This window comes from Eutrigla gurnardus, assembly GCF_963514095.1.
Source record: "Eutrigla gurnardus genome assembly, chromosome: 3".
Lineage (NCBI taxonomy): Eukaryota > Metazoa > Chordata > Actinopteri > Perciformes > Triglidae > Eutrigla > Eutrigla gurnardus.
The window spans coordinates 22060123-22086147 of NC_139917.1; the positions used below are offsets into that span (position 1 = coordinate 22060123).

Here is a 26025-nt window from a genome sequence, read left to right on the forward strand (position 1 = left end):
GCGTCGTGTTCCAACACGAACCTGATGAAGTATGTAGAATGAAGACGCGGCTGTGGAGACGAGCCAGACCCCAAAGCATGCACGTGTCCGAGATTTCGATCTGCCTATAGGAACGTCTGAGTTCATAAACATGATCGATCCTCTCTCTCTCTCTCTCTCCCTCTCTCTCTCTCTCTCTCTCTCTCTCTCTCTCTCTCTCTCTCTCTCTCTCTCTCTCTCTCTCTCTCTCCCATTCCTTTGAAAGTATAGAAAAACATATTTCTAGACTTGTAGAACTATTGTGTGTGCTTTTACAATTTAAGTGTGTGTGTGTGTGTGTGTGTGTGTGTGTGTGTGTGTGTGTGTGTGTGTGTGTGATCCATCTGTTGTTATGCATGCTCGTGTATCTCTGTCAGACAGACTCAGCCCCAAAGCAGGATCCTCACTCATGTTTTACTTCATTTGAATGAATGTTTTTTATTTTGAAGATTGTTGAAGATGTTGTTCAAATAGCAGACTGAGAGCCATTCCACCTGTTTGCTGCTAGATTTTGACATCTGGAGGATTACCCCCCCCACCCCCCCTCCCTCCTTTCAGTTCGGTTCCCCTGCTGCTGTGAAGCGATTTGGATGTCAAAGGTTTCAGTGTGTGTGTGTGTGTGTGTGTGTGTGTGTGTGTGTGTGTGTGTGTGTGTGTGTGTGTGTGTGTGTGTGTGTGTGTGTGTGTGTGTGTGTGTGAGAGTGTGTGAGAGAGTGTGAGAGAGTGTGAGAGAGTGTGAGAGAGTGTGAGAGAGAGAGAGAGAGAGAGAGAGAGAGAGAGAGAGAGAGAGAGAGAGAGAGAGAGAGAGAGAGAGAGAGAGAGATAGATAGATAGATAGATAGATAGATAGATAGATAGATAGATAGAGGGGGCGACATGACAGACAACTTGAGTATTTACACACATGATATTAATTATTGTTATTGAGAGCACTTTTTCCTGTCTGACAGGCCATGGTCTGGTGGCTCTGGCTCTGGCTTTGGCTTTTATTTCATGCGTCGCCTTTGTGTAATGATCATTTACTTTAACCTAGCAGCAGCATATTGTACATTATTAACACCCCCGCTGATGGAGTGGCTTGTCACCATGGCCATGATTTGACCATTTTTATGGGTATAAACTTGCCCGGGCCTGAGCTTCCGCCTCAATATTAATTCATTGAGAGAATATCCCCCGAGACGGAGCACAAGCACAAAAAGCCATTTATTACCTGCTCTCTCTCACTTATTGCCTTTTTACAGAGCGTCCCTAACAGGCTTATCCATCTAGTCCTGAAGGGTCCTTCACGGGCATCATTGGCGAGATCATTTTGTCCTCCCAGAGCTGCACGTAATTATCTGCAAGTGTGTTGCTAAAAACATTGTGCTGTACTCCTTATTCCAGCTGAGGACTGAGGGACAGCCAATTTCCTGTCATGTAACATAGACGCCTAAATGAAAGGCTCTGCACACAGTGGAGGATATTCTTCCCCAGTGATGTCACGAAATGAAGTCAAACGCAGCCAAGCAGCGCATACCAGACCTCCTCGGTAATAATCCAAAGCCGTGGACCGGTGCCAGGTTAAAGTTGGCGTCGTAATATCAGACCCACATTTGGGCTTTCAGGGGTTGAGAAAATGTGTGACAACACTGTCCGAGTCAAATTTTATGGGTAGCCCAACAAGCAGTATGAAGTAAAAAAGTAATGCATTTATGGATTTCCCAGCGTTCAACATCTCCTGTATATCGATGAGGAATGTGGCGACATCTTTACGAGGAGTCGTAGAAGAGATTTAAAGTGTAAACCCTGCCGTATGTTTGCTGAGAGCAAACAATAAGTGAAGTCAGACTCCGCTGATTGACTGTTCAGTGTTGTCCTGTTATCCAGGAAACAAGCATCCAAGTAGTACCTCACTAAACAAGACGTATGAACTTCGCCGGGTCCCGCTGGGAGAAGTCTGCATGCAGCGTTTCACTTTATGACTCACATAACTTCTGCCTGCTCCTTTGTTGTCATTTTTACTCCGTAAACAGGACGGTTAGGGAGGTCGTGGGAAATCAATTGAGAAACTATATGTCGTATTCACGGAGAATTAAACCATACGCTTCCTCTGGTCACCATAACAGTCTAGTGTGTGATTTAAGTAGACCGGCATAGGCATTGACATTTTGCTCCGTCCTTTTCCTACAAGGATTTCAGCGGTTGCAGCAAGGTGAGGTGGCTTGTTGGCAGAATATGCACCATAATACACTCTGTGACCCGACACTTGTGCATTGTAATGCAATTCAGCAGTGATAAATCCAAGTTTCGTGATTTAAAGCCGGGGCAAGTTTTTATGGATGTCATTGGGAAAAAATGTAATGATAACCTTTCAGCATATTGTAATTCAAGCGGTGTGAGAGAAAACTAGATTTGGTTCGGGGTTTAGAAAATCTCAGCCATGACGGGAGACTGTGCTCAATCACAGGATGTTTCAGAGAGAGGCCGTCCCTATTGGCTCTTTTACATATGCAGATGCAGCATGCACATCCCTTCAGATAAAGATTCAATTGTGAAATATCCAGTGGATAAATTGGCTATTCCGGTATTAAAGCCTTCAAAAAGGGAAGAATAAACACAATAAAACACGTTACCGGCCAAGTGTTTCACAGATCGGGTGAAAGTGTTGCTAATTATTTTGCCACAAGTCTTCAAAGAAAACAGAAATTAGTTTTCATAGATTTGCCAATGACAGTCACAATCAGAACGATGGTTAAAAGTAAAGACGAGTTCAGGTTCCAGCTGTTTGTCTGGTGGGCGGGGCTTAAGACAGAAAGGGGAGCGCTGCAGGGAGAGAGCTGTATTTTCAAACTGTGTGTTTTTGCCTTTTCCAGAAAACTGCCTGCTTTAATAATAACTGATGTTAACGATGTGCCAGAGTTGATTCTGACGCTATCTTCCGACATTGTGCCCTTTTAAAGTGTACATCAACAGGAAAGTGCCAGACAATTCAGTTAAAAGACACATTTCTACATCAGAAGTGTCAACACTGACATTTTAGCATCACGTTTATTCCAGGGTGTTGCATTGGATTACATCATACATGTGTTTTGTCTTGTTTGTATGTATTCTCTAATAGGCCGGCGGATTTCTCACTTTAAATCTTTACCAGATATCTGTCAATGGTGACGATGTGATAGACTTGGCCGTTTGCGTTCGGCTCTGGCAGCGTGTGCAGCCGGGTTCATTAAGACGCCAGACACTTTATGACTCCACAAGCTCACGCCTTCAGCTGAGCCAAGCAGGTCCCAGCAAGTCTGTCACACCGAGGCGCTACGAGTGCAGGAGAAATCCATTGACGGGTACAATTTGCATGCTTTCGGTACAAATTCATGGATGGATAATAGATAGATAGACAGACAGGTTGAATTATATACCTTCATACCTTCCACACTGCTTCTCTGAGGTACTCTTCTTCACTGTCGACCAGGGGAGATCTGCATCCATTAGTGAAACAGTGGGAGAAGGATCCTCATTGTGAATATCAAGCTCTCAGGTTCTCCTGGTAGAACCTCGTCTGATAGCGTGTGCTCAAGGACAGGTGTCACACGGCATGCGTGAAGGGTAATAATTATCTGCTTGAGTTCCTTCAGGGCTTAGTGTAATTTAGAATCATTATTCAGAGCCCCAGAGTAATAAATACAGGTATTATGCTCACGTCCATTTGATATGCCAGCTTTCTGTTCAGTACAATATCGCTGGGGATGAGATATGTAGGGGGAAAAAAGCTTTTTTTTCTCCTTTCTTTTATTTTGTGTGTGGTGTCACTGTAACTCCCTTTGTTGATTGAGGTTCATCCCAATTTTCAAACCATAAATGTTTTAAGAGAATATGAATTCTACGTCGGTGCAGTGTTTGTGTGATGAACTTGCGAGCTGGTGAATTGTATTAAACCCTCAGTTTCAAGTTCACAGCGTGTTATCGTGCACAACTGCCTGTGGCTAAATTCAGCATGAAGAGAGGACTGAGAGCATGAAACTGGATTCCTTATTCACTATGCGTGTGTAGAGGAGAAGGAATTAGGAAAATATTTGATTCAGTAATACAGGACTTGTTGCATCTCATGAGGTCACATTCTCATTATTGCTCCCACAGAACCAAACAGACCTCCCAGAAAGAACCCCTCTCACCCACCATCCACTGGGAGCTTGTAGTTCAATCTGCTCTTTTGTTCATAGTCTTTTTAACTTCATATATATATATATATTTGATGTTGCAAAAAATATATATATTTCGAGGTGTGGAAAGAGAACAAGATCAGTGCTATGGCCGAGTTTCTGGTATTTGAAAAGAGATTTTAGCCAAGGCCAATAAACCCTGGACTGCTGATGGAGCTCCATAATTCAGGACATCTATTTAACCCACAGAATAGTTTGTAAACTGCTAAATGTCACACTGCATCTGGCGTTGGCAGCTCTCTGCAGTCATCAGATGCAATGATTACTATGTAATGTCATATTAACCGCAACAGAATATGACAAAATTAGGTTATACAGGAGCAGCCATATCAGCATGAACTCTTCCCACGCGATGCCTCTGTATTCTAAGATAACAATTACCCTATGTGCTCTGATTAATAAATTAAAGAGTACACATGAGAACATCAGGGGCAACTCAGATTTGAATATCATTGAAATGTTACATGGTTGTCAGGTGGTGGTTGTTGTTGTTTTTTGTCACCATCTTGCAATTGAAGTGAATATGGCCACAGGCAGAGATTGTCTTGTTTTATGTAACGCGTTTACAGTACGGAGGGACAGCAGGAGCCATTTGGGCATGTGTGTGGGTGGGTGGCTGTATGTCACTAGCAGAGATAGTGGCATCTAAACCTGGCTGCTGCCCAGACCCCTCCTTTCCAATCCTTTCTCTTTTGTTAAGTTTCTTTGTCATTCTTTCCTCTTCTCTCCTCTTCCTTTCCCTTTCCATTTCTTTCCTTTAATTATCTTAGATTTCTTTAAGTTTGCTTTATTTTGTTTCACTTTGACTCCTCTCCGTTCCAACTCTACCCTACCTAACCACCCTACCCTACCCTGCCCTCTCCTACCCTACTGTACCCTACCCTCTCCTACCCTACTCTACCCTCTCCTCCCCAACTCTACCCCCTCCTATTTTACCCTACCCTCTCCTACCCAACTCTACCCTACCATCTCCTAACCTACCATACCCTTTCCTACTTTACCCTACCCTCTACTACCCTACCCTCTCCTACTCTACCCTACCCTCTCCTACCCTACCCTACATTACCCTACCTACCCCAAACTCTCCTACCCTACTTTACCCTACCTTCTTACTCTACCCTACCCTTTCTTACCCTACCCTACCATTTCATATCCTACCCTACCCTCTCCTTTCCTCTCTTACCTATACCATACCATACCCTACCTTACCCTACCCTGACATCTCCTACCCTACCCTCTCCTTCCCTCTCTTACCGTATCCTCCCCACCATACCCTACCCTTTCATACCCTACCCTCTCTTACCCTACCCTCTCCTACCCTACCTTACCCTTTCCTACCCTACACTCTCCTACCCTACCCTACCCTTTCCTACCATCTCCTTCGCTCTCTCACCCTACCCTACCCTCTCCCTCCCTCTCTTACCCTACCCTATCTTATCCTACCCTACCCTACCCTACCCTACCCTCTCCTACTGTGTGCTTGGAGGTTTTTCCCTGCCTGACTGCTTCCCTGCTTTCCAGGCAGCAGACACATATTTTCCCCGGATCTGCCACTCTCACTTAGCATCCATCGGGTTTTTTCCAATGAGGTGATTGGCAGCGAGGCCAAGCATTAGCATTTCCCCATCTTGGCATAGAGACACTAACAGGCAGGGATGGTGGCAAAGCCTGTGCCTTGAATACTGAGCAACAACCTCACTCTGTCATTGAGGCACAAAAGAAAGCATATTGTGTACAAGGTGTATATTGAGATAATTTCTCATTTGTTTTGTAACTGGATTACAGTGTTTTCTCTGACCTGCATGCGTGAGTTCAGGCCATTCATATATTGGATTTTTTTCAATGATCTGCACCCATTTCCTCCTCATTTATTTATTGTTTTGATAGATTTTAGGTAACATCTCAGAACCTGAGCTCTCAAAGTATGCGGCTTGGATTTTCATCCGTATCCTTAAATGGACTCATTCCTTCACCCTCTTCTCTCCATAAATATGTGGAGAGCCTTAGTACAGATAAAAAGGTAATCCACATGCAGTCTGCCAAGAAGCTATTTCTCGCTCTGAGCAGAATAGAACATAATGTAACAAAAACATCCCACTGTAATTTCTCTTAGAGGAATTGCAGTTCTTAGGGGAAAAAAGAACAATCATTATAAACACTATTACCCGCTTGTTCTCCTTGTAGCAGGAATTATAATATCTTCCACTGTCATGAACTTGTCCGATTCTGTACAGTGACACATACTCCATAAATGGGTTAATATAATGGATTAAGATTGGCAACATACTGTACTTTTAAGGGCACAAAGCAACGCATAGCTTCATATCCGTATTCAATGTGCACTGATGCACACTGAAGGCTAAATTCAAATTGGGTCTGGCAGGCTTTCAAAGTGGGTCTCTAGTCTAACATCATTTGAACCAACACCATCTGATGTGCTATCACTTCTATTTTCATGACGCAAAGACAATCTGGTATGGAAGCAGTGAAATGTCAGCCTTCAACAGAGAATGTAAGAAAACGTAGTGTGAGTTTTAGATTTTTTCTTTCTTTTTTTTTCAATTTTAAAGCAAAAATGTCAAATATTTCCTGGTCCCAGCTTCTCAAATGGGAATATTTGCTGCTGTTCTTTGTCTTTTGTGATATTCAACTGAATTTCTTTGCATTTTGAATTGTAAGTCAGATGGGTAGGCATCAAAAGATGTCACCTTGGGATCTGGGAAAATTTAATAGGCACTTTTCACTATTTTCTGGCAAGTGAAGTGCATGTGGCAGAATTTGGATATTTAATACTTTGAAAACATAGCCACCGATTAGTCAAGTCAGTTTTATTTATTTGTAACCCAAAACCACTAATGATTTGCCTCAAAGGGCTTTACAATCTGCACACGCGGCAACTTCTATCCTTTGACTTTCAATTTGGGAAAAAAGGAAACACTCCACATTTAACAGGTGAAAACAAAGCAAATGACTGTTATTCATGCAAAAAAAAGGAAAGACTTGTCTGTCAGTTCCCTCCACAGCAGGGGAATGAAATGAATCATGTGAACGCTTTGAAGCATCCCTCCAAACAACGCTGCATAGACCCCTGATTTTCATGCAGACATTTTAATTGGCTGCGAACTAATTATGTCATCCCCTCACAGGTGGCCACGGCAGATGGCCTCCTCCAGCGGTCTGTGTCGATACGGGGCCAGGGTGGACTGTTGCTGGGGATGGACACGCCGCTCCTGGGGTCACTGCCAGCGTGAGTGTCACAATGCCTGCTGCTGCTGCTGCTGGGGGCGAGCGGGGCTAACAAGGTTGCGAGGTTTCAAGCTGGGGTCAAAGATGCTATTAGACACAGGAGATGCTGCAGCGCTTTACCGCAGTTACCACCGCGTTGTCACAACAGCAACACACACAGTTAATGGAGCGTCACACCTGGGACGGTCTTTCAGTAAAGATTGATGATAATGGCTGGACAGGCTGACGTTTATATTCACACTGCGGGTGGCCATAATGAGGGGGAGACTGGAGCTTCATGTGGACACATTCAAGGGTAGATGGGAGATTGATTATAGGTTAACGCTGCCAGAACAAACGGCGTGAACGCAGTCCATAGCGTACGAGAGCTCAACTCATCTTTTTATTCAGCAACGCCGCTCGGAGGATTCAGAGAATGTGTCTCGTCGATCCAACACGTTTGTGCCGCATGAACTGTATGAAATATTAACACGTGACATTTCCGGTGTATTCCCATTGTGTAAAAATCCTCTGCTCACCTGTAATGCTGCCCGGGGAGGTGTGAATATGCTAAATGGGTTTCAGGTCTGGTTGACATATGTCAAACCCTCTGCATGGCTTGGTACCTGTGCTGGTGAAGCTGCTGCTTTGCTTTAATCAAGAAGGGGTTCATACATAAATAGACCTTTTGCTGCATTCACGTGGAATCAGGCGGATGGTAGATGGCGGTCAAGCAACACCGGAAAAACAACAATGTCTGACCAAAACGCAACAAGCATGATGATACGTTGCTATGGTGAATGGATAAAATACCCTTAATTAAATTATCACGTGCGTACTATTTAATGTTATTATTCTAGCAATGCATGAAGGGAGCTACTTGCATCTGGTAGACGTGAACCTGAACACAGATTTTTTTCACATTTTTTCACAAATCACATATCTTCAAAATAAGAGTTAATTCGAGACTTTCTTCTATCTCATCAACACACAATCAAAGTTGGTTAGATAACTAATTATCGTAATGTTGATTTGGCTCTCTGCTGTTTAAATGTCTAATGTTAGCAAAAGAAACATTTTAATACATCATGCACATATGAGCCAGTCTGCTTTCATCCATCCACAAGACAATAACAACACTTCCAAACAACTACACTAAAACGATATCCACACTGCCGCCTGATTCCATGTCAGTACAGCATCTTCCACAGCAGGAACTTAGCAACAAGCAACTTGTAGGAATTATTAGACCTTCTATAGTTTACCTCCCAAGAGTTAGATGAGAAAATCAATAACACTCATATCTGTCTGTTAAATATGAGGACACAGTCGATTAGCTTAGCATAGTCTGGACAGAACCAGGTTAGCGGTTTCCCCCCTGTTCCCAGTCTTCATGCTAACCTAAACTCATTGGCTGCTAATGGCAGCTTCACATTTACAGATAGAGTGCTAACAATGTTCTCATCCAACTCAAAGCGATTTGAACCTTACAAGCTCTTAAAATGCAAGGTTATAGGAGGCTTCATGTTGAGGGTTCTGAAGTTCCTGCTGTGGAAAAAAACAAACAAAAGTTCATAACTCTGCATGTCGGATCTGGCCAATTATTTAAAGGTTTTTAATGTGTCTTGTTGTTTTTATAATCCACTCATTTTGTATGTTTCATTGCTGAAATAACCATTTTAATGTAATTGAAGCTCTTCATGCCATGCTGTAGCTACTTACATGTGTTTATTTGTTTATTTCATGTATTTTGTAGGGTTTTTTTGGGGTGGGGAATATGTCACACACTGCTTGTTGGGCCTAAAGGTCCGTGCAGCTGCAGCTGAAAGATTTCATTGCTTGCTGGGTTTAGCAGCTATTTTTCACACCAATTGAATGTAAAAATGGCAGAGTGCCATGTTTTTCGCTGCGAGATTTCTTATGGTTGTTCCGGAGAACACAGAGAATATTACTTGAGTTCATGAACTCAGTGTTTTGTATTCCTTTTAGCTCAGCCGGATTAACCTCAGGTCTTTGTGAGAACAAATCTCCTTTTTTTATCCACCTCTTGCTTCATCTCCATTGGAAACAAAATATGATTATTTTATTCTTACATGAACACTCAGTGTCAGGTATGCTAACGGTTTAAGCAACAGATCTGGAGTCATAGCTTAAGGGGGTTGATTTCATGATCGGAAAAAAAAAGTTGTTTTTTAAAAAAAAACACAAAAAAACTCCTACCTTTCCCCAAAGCCTTGACACTTGAACTACACAATCTGTGCTGGAATGATTTGTGCAAACACAGCACTCTTTTACTCAGACAGCTCAATTTTATCATTTGATAGTGTTTGTTTGAACATGGGGCCGGACTCTGTATTAATCCTCTTGGCAGGAGCCATCAGTCTCAATGCCCACTACCTCCAAGTGCATTTGTACTGGGCTCTCTCTGCTTTTATGCCTCGCCATGCTCAGAGAAGCCAAGGTGGAATAGTTGTGGGCTTTGGAAGAGGGCGAGAAAGAAGAAGGTGCTTTGATTACGATGGAAGCTTAGATTAGGGAGCAAGAAATGATCCATGTACTCCTAATTCACCCATTTAAAGCAATTGTTGTTTTCCCTCTGTGAATAAAGGCTGATTATACATTGACATATGTGACAATTACTTTCTAATAAATCAAGCACATTAACAAAAACAACCCACGCTTGCATAAATGACTCAAGCAGCCCAACAGCAGTGTGTGATCAAGTTTTCTGTGTTGTTCTGGAGTCCCACATGTTCCATGTTAAGCTGAAAATATGAGCCAGGTTGGAGCTTCACCGCCCCATCGAGCTGCTAAAATGCTTTTCGCTTAATTTCAGTGGAACCTCTCGGAGAGTAGTTTGTCTTAATGCTTCCTAATGCTCGTGAACAGGTGCACAACTCTCTCAATCGGTACTCCATCAAGGCTGATTCAGTCCTGAGAGGAGGGAGGCTGAGTGTGTGTGTGTGTGTGTGTGCAGTCAGTACAGATTTCAACTCTTGGTAGGGTTTTTTTTCCACAGCGATAGAAGAGATTAGATCGGAGCTATAGGATTGTGGCTTTCTCAGCCACAGAGCTCAGCAATGGGTTTGTGAGACTTCACTCAAAGAATGAGAAACTTAATAGATCAACCTTGACTCTTTTTTTTTTTTTAAAGCTCCCAGAACTGAAAGAATGGGGGGAGAGAGGAGGGAATGGACTCCAAGTTGGAGAAAGTACAAACCCTGAGCTGTAAGGGAAATGGTTCAGAGGTACGGAGATGATTGCTGCTGGAGTCGGAGGGGAGAGAGACGGAGAGAAAGAGAGGTGCTTTAGATTTATAGTAGACTGAAGCTCCACTTATAATGTTCTGACAGGCCATCCGGCAGACAGCGCCACACTTGAAGCTACTTATTCTAACCAGCTGCCATCATGGACATCTTACTGCCAATGTGAACATTTGAATTTGCATTTTCTTGATGAAGGTGGAAAACGGTCTAAACACGCGTTGATCAAGAGTCGTAGCAGGAGGTCGATCATTTAATACAGCTAAGATCAGGTGATACAAGATATTCAGTATGCGTTTGTTAATTTGAAACTAATTTCATCCATATTAGACGGTCGGAAAAGCCAAATTGCCTGGGTTCTTCACTGAATCAACCGACTAAAGCACTCAGCGTGTATCTGAATTACCATAATAATCGCCAATTGTTTATTTCCTCACCTCAAAGGTTCCCGGTAAGATATTCAGAGAATGAATTCAGCAGCAAAACAACGAAGGTACAGCGGCGTCACGTCTGCCTGAGCAGAGAATGAACTCGCTCTCCCAGTCGACTTGACATACTTTAGAGCTGGCTGCCCAAAGACTTGGCTTGAGATTTGAAATCAAAACATTCAAGTTAACATTCGAGTCAGGTTTTGTTTACCAAGTAAAATGCTGGAACAGTTCAACGTTAATAAGACGGAGATTAGCAGGACCCGTAAAGCCACAACATCCTTGAAGGACTTGAGTTGTTTTCGATGAACTTGAGTTGTCCAAAAGACCAAAAAACGCAGCCAGATTTATTTTCTCTGCACTACAAAGGAACTGGGTTGAATATCACCTCCATATTAAGTAGATCACACATAATAGGATCCCGATGGACTTTACAAATCCACTAAGGCTTGGGTTTAGTTTGATAGAGTGCGGCCTTTGTTTCGACAAATGGCGTGGACGGGATTAAAGCTCTTTGAATAAGTCATTTGAGCTAACAAGTGAGCGATGAAAGCAGAAAAGTGATATCTCAGTTTAAGTAATTCACTTTATCAAGATTGTCTGTGCAGTTTTTCTTTCATGGTCACTGGGCTGTAAAGGTCTAGACGTGCCTTTTCATCTGCTTGAGGTAATAAGGTGAAAACAAAACTCAAGGGTTTTGCTCATAAAAATTAGAGGGACTATTCACAGAAATAAAAGGCACATATTCAAAATGACTTGACACGATTCTGGCTTTCTGAAACGCGGCTGATTTACAATCAAAGTCAGGTAGCGGCATGCTTTTACTCTCAGGACCTGTTCTCTCCTTGAATTATGGTGTTTTCATCGTTTCAGAGCGGCGGCATCATTTTGAGTGAGAATTATAATTTTAGTATTTTCACAGCCGCTGTGCTTCATTCACTTCCATGCAGTTGTGAGCGATAAGGAATTATGTAGTTCACGTTTTCAGAAATAAGAGAACAATCCCCCCCCCTGGAGACGGTGGATTTATTTAGACACCATTTTAATTTTGAAAAACTCAATTGAAATGCATTAACCTAGAGGCGAGTGGGAATACGTGGGACTCCAGAACTCCAGGCTGTGTTATTTTATTTTTTTGTTTTTTTCCCAGGAACATTTGCTTGTCATAATGACCAGGCTCTGCCCTCTAACATCATGTTTTTTTTTTGTTTGCTGTGAAAGACTAAACAACGCCTGCAACCTTTGTTTGTTGGCTATTTGTTTTGCAGCTCTCTACGCCTTAACTCACAGAGTAGCCGGGATAAGGTGCCAGCCCCAAGGTTAGCTCCACATGTTTCTTGAAATAATCTTGCTAGACATGAATTGCTGGGGGCACATCCTCTGAATCCTGGGCTCACTCACTTATTTATAGAGCCCCCCCCCCTCCCTAACTAACAGCCCTCCACCATTTGGTAGCGGCCATCTTGTTGCCTCTGGCCTCAGATCTATGCAAACAGCTTACACTCTGCAGACCTGCTTTCACCTGCAGCCGTGTCTTAACATGAATTATGCTGAAGTTCTTTAGTTTCATTAAGAATAAACCGCCCTGCGAGTCGCCCCCTTAGAATACTAATGAAAGCCTTAAAGCTGAAATCCATAATGTTTTTTTAATTAATGTATCTGTAATGTGTCCATCTGTACGGCGCAGAGTAAAAACGGAGTGTTTTTGCTGATGTCTGAGATGCTCGGCATACATTACCTCGTAGAAACCAAATGCCAATGTCATCATACTTCATCACTTAGGGAAACGAAGTATTGACCATGACATTACCCGGTCGCTCAATGATATTTTCACTGCATACAAACGAGATGGACACATTCAGACACTATGATCCCTCCTCTGTACAGTATGTGATAACGTTGATTCATCATTTAGGTTGTCAGCGGAGCAATTTTTATAAGATACTATTTGTCATCAAGCAAAAATGCAAAATATTCTCTTCAAACTGTAGAATCTTCTGCTTTTCTTGCTAAAAGTATATAATTGTAAACTGAATAATTTTAGGTTTTCTGACTAAAAAGAAGTTTCAAGAGCTTTTCAAACAATTAACGATTAATAAAAAAAGAAAATCGAAAGAGTCCGCCTTCCAGCTGATAATGAAGTACTGATTACAAGCAGCCTTGCGTAATTACTTATTTGATTGCAAGAGGATGCAACTTGTAATTGATTAAGTAATGATTTTACCATCTTACTTTGATGAAGCCGTTCATTAATCCCGTATAAACATTCACATGCGTCGATTAAAAGAATCATAATTTCCCCTGTGTTTACCATCAGGCGTCTATGAACAGTCAGTAAATCAAAAGAATGCATAGCAGCGGAATGCCCTGCTGAGGAATGGCTGATGCAAACTGCAGTGAAAGTGTGTCATCGCCTGGCGTGTTTTGATGGTGTTCATGGAACGAGGGTCATACGTGCTATGTTTGGGCTTTCCAGCTGGTGCGGCCATTTTTAGAGCTCCGTGTCCTCCGCCGTGGTTAATGAACGCTGGACGTTTCCCTGATCCCTCTGCCAGGCCGGAGGCTTAAAAATACCCTCGCAGGCAAGAGCCTGTTGATGGCCGCCTCTGATCCAGCTAATCAAATCCTCCCCCATGCAGACCAAACACAAAGAGCACTCCACTTGATTTCCCTCCGACCAACGCAGTCACAAGCTTCTTTTATTTTATCCGCTGACCAGACCCAGGTCTAATAAATCCTTTTCCCTCCAACAAATTGGGCCATTTTTTAATTTGTAATTCCCAACACAGACTGCTCGGTGACTCTGATCACACGCCCCAACAAGTGGGCTAACAATACTTCCTTTATATTTGATGACACGGCCAAATAAAGTGGAATGTGTCCATCCATTTAAAGGATTCACCGCATACCTTTTAATGCCTTTGAATTCAGTTTGCACAACGTTATTGAGTGAAACCTGAGCAGCAGTAGATGTTCTTTCTGCACAGCTCCGCATCCTGAATGCGTATGAATGGACATTTCTGAAGTTGTAATGTATTCTAAAAGTATGCATTTCATATAAAGAGGGTATTATTCAGCCTTTTCTTCCTCAGTTCTATAAAGTCTCCTTCAATATGTGGTGAAGCAGCTTTCAACACATTTCTAGCATTCAGAAAACGTGAAAACATTTGGAAAGTAAATATCTCCACAAGGCTAAAAACATCAAGGCAAACATATCCAATGCCATCAAAATACTATCAGGCAGGTTATGCAGTATTGCTCTCAGTTGATATGTATATATAAATATATATATATATATATATATATATATATACACAGCTAAATACAAAAGGCGGCTTTCGATGTTCTTATATCATTTTACAAAACAAATAATGCATGTTTTGGCCTTCTGATGATGATCCTTAACAAATATTTTATTACCCAAACTGGACTTCCACGATCATTTTTCATCCCATCTGCTAACCTGTTGGTCTTTCCACTAAATTGAACTGAAATTTGTTGTCGTTTTTTAATACTGACAAACATGAGACACCAAAAGCTACATCTGCTTAGGTTCCAACCAATCATGTTGTGCCGACAAGGATGACTTGCTCTTTATATTAATGAGTATTATTACACAACAACTCGGCCGGGACCAAAACGTCATTATATCTTTCAGTCTTGATAAAGGCTGCGCACGACAGATCTACCCCTTCTGTTCTTACATTTCCCAATAAACACACACACACACACCTATGTTTTGCCTCTTCCACCACAGTGATAATTAAGTCTCTCTGATTGCACTATATTATGACAGATTTAATGAAGCCTTTAATGAAAATTAGTAACACTTGGCTGAGGCCCCGTGTACCAGACATGCTTAGCACCAGGCTGCAGTAAGCACATTCAGATAAGCCGAGACGACCGCCGAGTGGATGAAGCCGTGCAGTTTCAGAAACTTCCACGTCGCACAAACTCCAAATATCACCATCTGTGTGCTAAGTATGATCTGCAGGGCAGCTCTTTACTGAGGCACTAATTAAAATCTACTATTTTGGTGCTCTAATTGTTTCAGCTTCAGTCTAAGGGGGAAATATTATTTGCCTAGGAAATCCTCCTTGGCTGGGTTCCAGCATAAATATCAGTGCTGTATTTCTTTTAAACCAGGAAAAAAAATTAAAAAAAGTTGTTGTTAAAAGGTCCAACGTCTCATTTATCACACACATTGTGAAATTATATAATGTCAGCCAGGACAATAAAACGTTTCCAGCTTTGTTCACTGGGAAAATAATAGTTAACTGAGAATGGCTTCCCTGTAATTTCATTAGTCTGTGATAATAACACTGTGACACGGGGAGAAAGAAACACATTTCCTATATGAATGAGGCATTGTGCTCGTCTCATTGCTGTAATGTGGAGTCAACAGATAATTTACAGCCAAGTCAAGGAGCAGTAGGATTAAGCGCTTTGTCATCCTGATCTGGAGCAAGTAGTCTGCACTGATCTGTCTCTTCCTCTTTTGAATCCTCCCCGAACAGCTGTGTGCCAGCCTGGCTGTAAACACGGAGACTGTGTGGGACCCAATAAGTGCAAGTGCCACCCAGGCTTCACCGGCAAGACCTGCAATCAAGGTGAGCTCTCGTCTGGAACCTGCCTTTGCATTTGCATGTGATTTTATTTTTTATTTTTCTTGTTTCACTGAAGTTGAGAGTGATAATATAAGGACCACTCTCTGGTGACGTGTATTATTTATCACATGAAAAGGAAGTGAAGGAGGACCGCTGCCCCGAGCAACAGCGGGGTAATCATTGTTTATCGTGGCCACATCTGCACCGCACCAACAGCAGCGTATTAAAGTTGCCCGAGAGCGCGCTGATTCAGCTCAAAATGGAAATGAGCGGCGAGGCCACGTTGAATCATCCCGGGGGGTGCATCCCCTCCTGTGAAGATAACATCTCAATTACCTGACCTGAGATAACTTGGCAACAGCTGAGTGCAACCGATGCTATTGAAGCGTGTGCTTGTGTGTGGGCGCGCTTGAGTTTTTGCGAGTTTTCCCCTCATTGACAGATCGGACGTTGTTGAGAGACGTTAACGTTCCCCCCCGTTAGTTGACGTGCATCCCGGCAGCCTGAGAATACCCTGGAATTCACGCCCTGAGACAGGAATAGGATAGTGTGTAATTAAAAACAAGGGTTGAGGTGGAGGAGGAGGGGTGTGTGGAGGTGTGGAAATCCTTTCCGGAATGTTCCAAATGACTCATCCTGCATTTGGAGGCTATAGGCGGCTCCTGTCTGCCAGCCGGACGGCTGTACTTTGTCTTAATCTGAGACAAAAGGGGGGAGAGGGAAAAAGGATCAGCGTCCCGCATCCAACTACAATAGACTTTGTTTCCCGGCATTTGGACAGCCTTGTCTGACTAATGTGATTCCGAGGCTTTCTCAACAAGAAACTGTACTTTCAAGTGTCCATCGAAGACCCATCTGTCCAATAAGATCTCAACGTTTTTTAGTTACAGAGCTTTCCATTTGAATCAGCTGTGAGTGGCAGACGTGCCCTTTCAGCCTATTTAGTAGGAGATAACCTTGGATTGTGTTTGGAGCTGGCATACGCTATGCAATCCAATTTAATTACGCTCAAGCCGTAGATGACATTTTCTCATTTAGATGCGCCCCCATTGAACATCTATTTGAGGTTTACTACTGATGTGCCAGGGGGCCACTGTTTTCAAGCATTCGAATATCTTTCTACGTTTATCTGAGTCAACTGGAGGAGTGAACTATACGTGACTTGCCGAGGGCTGCTCCCCCGACCTTGATGCTACTAAAGGTCACCCTGATACACTGTAAAACAGACCCCCAAGGCGTATAGTGACCCGGTGGAGGGACCCCCTGTTATATCTAAAATTGTGTTCCTTATTAAACCGGGGTCAATAATAATGTGTAGTGCAGCCTGTAGTGCCATGTTTAACTTCGTAATGACATACATATAAAATGCCAACAGACAGTCATTCATTTTAATTCTATTTTGGAATTTCTACAACAATTAAGTTCTTAACATATTTTTAAACAAGAGGAATGTATATATTTGCTTAATATTGGTTGTATTCATGTTTAGGTGTATTTTTGGACATTTTTGGAAAAAAAGATTGGTATCAAATCATTTTCGGGGACCCCCTGCAGTAACTCTGTGGACCCCCTAGGGGTCCCGGACCCCCTGTTGAAGATCTCTGCTGTAAAACATTATACATGTTATACACAGCAAAGTTCACATTCCACTGCTTTCAGGGTCTTCAGATCTTGTTGTCTTGTAAGAGTCTTGCCTTCATTGTAGAAACACAAGAAACAACGAGGTTAAATATGTGATGCATGTAGTCGTAATGTTGTTGTTGGCACATGAGTTCAAATGGCTTTTTCCCCACAAACTGTATATGGTCTGTTTCCTCTGAGTGCAACAACAACATTGCTCTCTAGCAAATGCAACACATGGAGTCAAGTTCCCATTGTGACAAGCGACCCCTCCCCAGGTTTCCCCTCAACCTGTGTCTTGAGCTCTCATTGGCTCATTGGTCCGGATATTCTGCATGCAAGATATATCTGGGATCGTGGTGCGAGGCAGCGGCGAGCCGCTCTGCTCATGTCTTTCAACAGTTTAACACATTGTGCTCATGTGCTGATTTGTGACCGCCAAGCCAACGGCGATTTCCCTCTGATCTGGGGGAAACTGTTGGCGAGTGGAAGATCAGGTCTGTGAACTAGGCATTAGTCCAATCAGCTAATCTTTATCATAGACTTAATGTCAATCTTTAGGTTTTATCATTTAAAGTTGACAACTTCTCATTTTCAGACCTCGTCTGGAGTCTTCACTGCAAATAGTGAGTTGAATGAATGCAAATTAGTAGACTTCCCAGCATGCATTGTTTGAAAGTGAAACTCTCCAGAGAGTCTTCTTTTTTTCATTTTGTAGAAAAAATACATTTGCTGTAATAGAAATGAAATAATCATTGTTTTTATAATAATGAAAACAAGATTCCAATCCAGTCCGCCCTCCATTGAGGAATTATTCAAATTTAATTCAGTCAACTCCCGTTTTCGGGGGCCTGATGATGTCACCAAAGAAGATGCTGAATGAGTAATGAGTGGAATCAATAAAACTTTGTAATTCACACTCGCTGCATATAAACCTGCATGTGCAGAGGCGTACCGGGGGGGAGGCGTGGACCGGTGTGTGACCCCGAGGTGGTCGGATTAACAACCGTGTTGAACACCTAAGCAGCAGGCAGCACGGAGTGAAAACAAACCTCAGAGGAGGAAACATGAGCGTTGACACCAAACATAAAGCATGGCCGACACTGCATTGATGTCATCGCTCTCAGTATAAAACCTGTATTTTCCTCTGTCAAACATTTATGACTGATTTATGGAGATTCCTACTTCAGGGCCTCCATGTCTGTTTTTAGTGCCAGCTCTTTTTCACCTGCCAAATCATTTGCACCGAGGCGTTTATTTCCCTTTCATCGCTTTTCCTATAGATAAAACCACAACTATCGAACGAGACATAATTTGAATGGATCCGAGTATGTTCGTGAGGCACTCAACAGTCAAGAATAATGAGCACTCCTTCGAGGAATCATTCTTGGGAAGCGCTTCACCTTTGGTGCTGATGAGAATGGGATCTGTCATGCAGCCTGGTGCGCGGAGAGGAATATGGTCCTGCTGCACAAATAAACTCATTATAGGGATAATCTGCTCGACAATTTGGCAAAACACCCTCCCCCTGCTGATCCAATCATTTTAATAAGATGATTATTCCGTGCAGGTGGATTTAATTAGGTGTAGTTGACCTGATGTTAAGACACTATAAAAAGATTTTGCCGAAGGAGTGACAGCGCAGACATCACAAGCAATACAGCTGCAGTGCTTCCAGATGCTGCTTTCTTCTCCCCCCCCTTCCCCCTTTTTTCCCATCAGCCACCTAATATAATTAACACCACTTCATGACTGAAAGTCTCAAGCTGTGGTTGAAGTACGTACGCAGTATGTTCCTATATCTGTTTTTAGAATACTAATGCTGTTTGCTCGGCCTCTGGTGGTGCATCTCGCAGCTCTTTTTTAAGAACCGCTCATCCAAACAACGTCACACTCGACTCTAGGGTCCCGAGCAACACATCTGCCATGCCAGTTGCATTCCCTCCGCTTTTCTCACCGCGACTTCACTGTGGTTGTGTGGCCCCGGGCCAGATGAAATGAATGAGGTCTGGAGATACAAACAGACCCCTTCCATTAAACTGAGATGAGCTAATATCTGGCCCTCTCACTTCTTTGCCTTGGCGAAGCCACCCCGCTGTCTCGGAGCATTTTGGGATTTGATTCAGTCGAGGTTATAGACAGATATGTGAGGTTGTTGGTTTAGAAACCGATGCCTCTCTGTCACTGTTTTGCTTCCTCGCCGTCTGCTGTTAATCAATTCGAAGTATCGCACGTATGTCATCACACCGTGTGTTTTCCCTCAATTATCATCCAATTATCTGTTCTTTTCATAACAATGTCATTAAAGAGGTATGAAGTCACATTTGACCTTTACTGACCTCTAAAAGCAGGAAGTAGTAACTGAAGTAAACTTCATAGATCTCCCTCTAACCCCCCCTTAAACCAGGCAAAACCTAAAACCACACGTTCTCTGTAAATGTGATGAAGCAGGGTTGAACAAGTGTGTATCGAGAGGCAACGCTACAGTATGAAACACTAGTCTCTCCTCACACCGGCTGCTGTCTTACAGGGTGTTGGAAATCTCACCTGAGATTTGAAAGCAGCGTTAAGATCTCAGCACCTGGTCTGATTGGATGAGCGATTTGTTGAGATAAATAAAGTCACCCTGCAGAATCTTTTAAGTTTATTTTGTTCTCATCGTGGAGCCCTGCATGTCTCGCTCCGTCGATTTATAGCACTGATTTTTATTATTTATAACACATGATGCACTTTTTTGGCATTTTCACTGACATCTGCTCCCACGCATGTCACTTTCTAATCCCATCGGTTAACCATACCGAGTTTGTCTCTGTGGGACATTTTGTTTGGCTGAAACTCCAATTTAATAAATCAGTAGTTGTGCAAGAGAAACATCCCCTTTATTCACATGAGGTTAAAACGACTAACGAATTATGTTAAATCATATTCATCAGTCTTAAGGAGACATAAATGATCTAGATTTCTACCTGTATGCTCGGCTAAATGTAACAATATGTTGACTGAGGGTTTCCTCCCACAGTAGGAGACAGTTGAATTGTTTTATTTGCCATTTAAAATGTAAATTTTCTTATCAAACAGACCTTTCACATTCCATTCAGGTCTTAGGATAAATGTGTCATGTTTCACTGAGCAGTGTGGGGGTGTGTTGGGTGTTTGGGAGTGTTAAACAGTGATGTCACACATCTTCATTTAGTTTAGTTGACTTCACAAGAAGAGCTCTCAAAGTTAAATATCAGCCAAGACGAAAAGTCTTTATTTAGGACTCATTCAAACTCATGGGATGTGATTTAGGAGTATCATCTCTGTTGCTGGGAAGCAACACCTGTTAAATTGAGCAATATGTTAACAGATTCTGGCAGTAACGGGAACTCCAGTTGGTATTTTCAGAGCAAAGGGCTTTTTCGGAGAATTGAGCTTTTGTTTATTCGAGATAACAGGCCGTCAGACTTTCGGTCCAATTGGATCATTTTCAGACTATTGGCTTTTCAGAATAATGGCCAGTCCTGCATGACTGTGACATAAATGGCTGCATGTGAGATGTTTCAGGGCAGAGATTGTTTTTCACTTCAACGTGAATGTGAACAGTCTCGGCTGAAAGAGCAGATCTGGGAGAAAAATCAGGCTATTGTGCATAAGACACGTGAACACAGCCAACAGACATTTAAGCCAATATTGTCCTTGTTTGCTTTCTGCATAGACTACAAGCAGAAGGGTAGAACTATTGTAAGACATGGCTGCACTGGTTACATGATTATTGTTCTACTAAAACATCAAATATTATGAAGATTTTACGATTTAGAGATGAGCAGCAAGTGTTTCTGTCCTGGGTAGAGTTGGCAGGTATGCATTATTGCATCACCTCTCAGATTCAGTTACATACCGCGTCCCTCAATCAAACGCTTGGGTGATCTGAAGCGTGGGAAACGCTCGGCGGTAGCTGTGTCATCTTCCTGTCACTTAACAATAGGTGTTGCTAGCTGAATGCCGGAGGAGGGGTCGCCGCCTGGACGGATGGAGAGGCAGAGAGGAGAGGAGAGGGGGGCCCGACATTCTCGAGGCTGAAGTGTTTGTCGTGATTTGGGAACTGCCGTCTTACCGTTTGAAGCTCCAAAATGACAAATTGAGAAGGGATCCTCTGAATCGGCGAGATACTGTAATTCTCTCAGATCCCATTTCACCCTCACGACAAAGAAGGACTGCAGAAGACACAGAGAGGAGAAACACTGCTTCTCCCATGTGCCCTAGAATTTCTTCTGATACTCAGCTCACGTCCAATTCCCACAAGTGTAATCCTCTTTGCTGCATAATGTTCCTCTTTACTTTCCAGGAATGTGGTGTGGTCAGAGGTGTTCTAATCCATTGGTTGGTGCTTTTTGTTCTCACTCCATCTCTCTCTCTCTGTCCTTGTCACTCTTTCTCCACCTTTTACTACTTTATCTTCGATCAATCCCCCCCCCCATCCCCTCTAACCCATTTCCTTTTGTGTAAAGACGAAGAGCTGGACTATTTAACCCCACCAGTGTGGGCCGGTCACCTCCCTATCTTTCTTCCTGCGGACCGTCAGCCAGCGAGAGTAGTAATGGAGGGTGAGATTCATCGATCGACCCCCCCCCTCTCCCTCCCCTCAGCACCTTCTCCTCTGCTTCCCCATCTCGCCAACATGCATGGTGCTGGACTGCAGATGGAGGGAACGTCACTCTCTACTATTTCCTTCCTGTCCTCGCCTGGCAGAAGAGACATCACCCAAGAGTAGTTTTTCAGTAGAAATGCCAGCATGAATGCCAAGCATGTCACCACTCTACTTCTTTCTCTCTTTCCTTCTTTCAATCTACAATGCAACTGTTGCAGAACCAAAGAGCCATTATGTTTTCTCCGTATCGCTCTGCCCCCGTCCTAGTTCTCTTTTTCCAATTTTTTTTGAGCATCTGGAACAAAGAGCTCCTCCCTCCCTTTTTAAAACCATCATCGAACACGGACGCAGCACTCATGACTCCCCATCCCTCATAGAAAACGGCCCCGAAGCTTAACCGCCGTTATCTCCTTTAGAGTCGAGCATATCCCCAAGAAAAAGAAGCATTCCGCTAATCTCCCTGTCAGTGATAGAGGCGTGTCGGGAATGTAACGTAGCATACCTCAGTGGAGCTGACCCAATAAATCACTCCACTTTGCATCACTTCAGATGTGTCTCAGCAGTTCACTTACCGTACAGCGAAGGGCCCAGAGGGGCTCTCCATCTCTGCTATCACGCGGGTTCCTGCGGTCCTGGGGGCCGCGTCGAACTGTCACTTGGTGGTCACGTCTGCCCGTTATCTCACAATGTTTCTATTGCTCTGCCCCCCCCCCCCTCCATCTCTCCCTTCTTGTCTGTTTCTCTCTACACGAAGGAGGCCCCGGCTGTTGTCTTGTGTCTGGCATGTGCTGATGCTCACGGAGCTGCCTTTGTCTGAGAATGTGACCATTTCAATAATCCCTCATTTACATTTTTAAGCTGTGTTTTTTTTTCAGTGCAGCGGGCAAGTGGAGACCTGTGTTCCTGCAACGCCGACAACGGACATTGTTGCTATGGTTTTCTATAATTGCGGTAATGACGGATGCCTGCTGTTTATTATTAAAAAAAACAGCCAGGGAGGTTGACACTGCAGCTAATGAAAAGAGAGAAGTGTGCATATGTGTGTGTGTGTGTGTGTGCACAATAGCTGAGGAGAAGAAGCTCGCTTTGCGACGAGGATGGCGAAAAATCATTGTGACTGTTTGTTTTGATAAAGTATTCAGAAGCATTAACATCCAGAAACAGTCTTTTAAAAAACCCACAGTGCCCTCAGTACTCGTGTTGTGCACACAAACCATTTGTGTCAGACAATAAAACTGTAATTTCAGTGTTCATTTTGGCATCACATTGCGTTTTCTAAGAAACTCAGGCGCTTAGAAACATTTTTTTGCCAGCACAAATACAAACAGACAGTGTGGCCTTTTTTTTTAATCACTTTTATATCCATCCATAAAAATAGATCGTAATAATAAATCTTAAATCAAATTGCATTTCGTCTGCCTGTCACGCATGCCTTCATTTATTAGAATAATTAGAATATTAAATGTGACACTCCTAAATGTCGCCCCCTTGGTATCCTTATTATTATTATATTCAGTGTAAGAAACAAACCGACTCCTATACATCCAGAAGAATTTAGTTATGGAACATGACTTGAAGCTCGGTGGGAAAGATTCAACCAGCAGATGGTCAGTCGGAATTCCAGCCGCGCCTGTTGAATCAGCCAACGCGGCTTTAGTGGACCAGAAGCTACCATTAATAGAAGGTGGGCTCTGATATACAAACGGGGCATCTGCTCCGTCATTCATCCAGATTAATCCGTGGTATCTTTTTAAATGGAGATGGTATGCAGCACGCGGAGAATGCCCCATGAGCGCCGCCGAGCTAAAGAAGAAAATGACCCCCTCATATGCTGTACAGTGATACGCAATCTATTTGTGACGGTTCTACTATATCACAGGGTGATATTCATAGTTGGAGTTATTTATATGTCTTGAAGCCTGTGTTATCATTCCAGCGGGATGGATGGCTGTGTAGTTACAAGTTGGATTTTCTCCTTTTGGGCCCGGTACTCCCAACAGACCCGACAACAACTGTGCTGGTGATGTAGGGAAGGAATGTTCGACTCCATCAGAAGCCGGTGTCACTGTAAACAGCCATTAGTCTTTAAACCCCACGCACTCGTTAGAAAATTAAAAATAAAATGCAGCGGACCAGAGCCGAGCGAGGCCTGAAGTTCTTTCAGCCATTCATAATCTCAGCCTTTATTAATTAATAACTGACTCCTGACATGTTTCCTGATGAATCACTGCAATAAAATGTAATAAATGTTAGTACGTTTTTTGGTAGTGCATCATACCAGAGTAGAAATACTGTTAATTTCCCGAAATATCAATAAATGTAAGAAGAACTAAAAAAAATCCCATTCAGTGATGTTCTGCACTATTTTCTTTACGACAAAACTTAATCTTGAAAATTGCTTTTGGAGGCAAAAACAATTTTGAAGAAACGTGAAGTGAAAATCCTCTCTTAATCCCGAGAGAACCCAAAATGTTCTTAAATGAGTTATTGAGTGTTTTCAAACGGAACAAACACACCAACGCGTTCTCAGTTACAGTAATGAGAGTAATGACTTAGTTCCTCCACAGCTGATGTCGGCACGATCAATAATCTATTGAGAACGAACTAATGAAGAATGAATGGATGCGATCAAGCCTGCGTGGACAAGATGCTGGTTAACATCAGGAAACAGAACACGCAAATATAAAACAACGGCTGTCCCTACCTGAACTACCGCAATGCTCCATTAATGATTGCTTTATTTTATTAAGATGCCCCAGTATGAGCACACGGGAGATGTTTTCAGGGCATTCTGCCAGAAAGGGTTTATTTGAACACAAACCACAATCTCTAACCAAATATGGCGGCTAAACCTAGGAAGGATTTCTGGCAGAAAGATTAAAGTTTAAGTCGTAGCACATTTCTTTAATCCGGGCCCAGTGGAGGTGAATTAATAACAGCAACCGTGGCTCCGTTCCATTAAGGTGTTCCGTTGTGCCAACATGCACAATCCTGAACCTGAGACCCCTCTAGAATGCAGACATACTTTTAATAATATGTCAACATCTGCCATTAAGCTCTTATTCGTTCGCTTGCTTGTTTTTTTTAACAGCACTTTACTTTAGTTTATTCTTTAAAAAATGGAGTCTGCAGTAAGAAATAAACATATTTGCTCCTTTAACTCGGCATGAGCATATTTTTTTTTTTTTTATGAAAGGCACATTGACTTGTCATTGCAGGAAGCACACAGGTGTAACTAATAACATTAATGGAGTCTGTGTTCCATTTGGGAGCATCAGTCGTTCGTCCCAGGGAGGCATCATGCACGACACCCTGGAACTGAAATACCAAAGTGGGACGACATATTATTAATGTTATTAGTTACACCTGTGTGTTTCCTGCTACGACGACGTGTCAAAAAACGTCTGCCCTCATAAAGAGCTATAGAGCTCTCCGGCTCTTCGTTGGTCGGTTTGCTGCGGTTTCACCGTCGTGGATGTCACTCACCACCAGGATCCCGCGACTGCAATATCTGAATGTTGTGCTCTGAGAAAAGATATAATGACTTGCATTTGCATAAGCATTTGACAGGTGTTGAGCTCAGGGCATATTCTTTCCTCCCATGGGCTCCTTCCCCTCCAGCATCATTTCCTAATTCCATTTCCACGGCCGGTTGTGAGTGAGGATTTCTCTACTTTTTATGCCTGCATAAAAAAAAAATTAAAAAAAAGAACTCTGAAATGATGTGTGGATGTTGCAGCCACAACCGCGTGAAGTCATGGTGAGTCAGAGGCCATAATAGCATCTTTTATCACTTGCAGGTAATGGGCAGGTTGTCAGTTGACACCAGCTTCCTGTTAAATCACCGACGATGGGATGTTGCGGGCGTGTCGGAGCATGGCGCTTCCTCGAAGACACCCCGACGCCTTCCAAAAACAGACACATTAGCAACTCGCAGACAGACAAGCCCACACATAAAATGGATGGGCGAGGTTTGACCTCTTCACCTTTGCCCTCTGACTAATTTCACCTCTGTCTAGGCTCTCCCTCCTCCTCTCT

The 26025-nt window shown here is 42.9% G+C and overlaps 1 protein-coding gene across 4 annotated transcripts in view; it reads left to right on the forward strand.

Annotated features, from left to right (window-relative positions):
* The window catches only part of npnta (nephronectin a), a 42316-nt gene that overhangs the window by 800 nt on the left and 15491 nt on the right, over window positions 1-26025 (forward strand). The window contains exons 2-5 of one of the 4 annotated variants that reach the window (XM_084006176.1): window positions 7361-7461; window positions 12399-12449; window positions 15648-15740; window positions 21848-21943. In XM_084006176.1, the coding sequence (XP_083862302.1) occupies window positions 7361-7461; window positions 12399-12449; window positions 15648-15740; window positions 21848-21943 (341 nt within the window). The remainder of the gene's footprint in view (window positions 1-7360; window positions 7462-12398; window positions 12450-15647; window positions 15741-21847; window positions 21944-26025) is intronic. The other 3 variants (XM_084006177.1, XM_084006178.1, XM_084006179.1) reach the window with 3 other exon arrangements.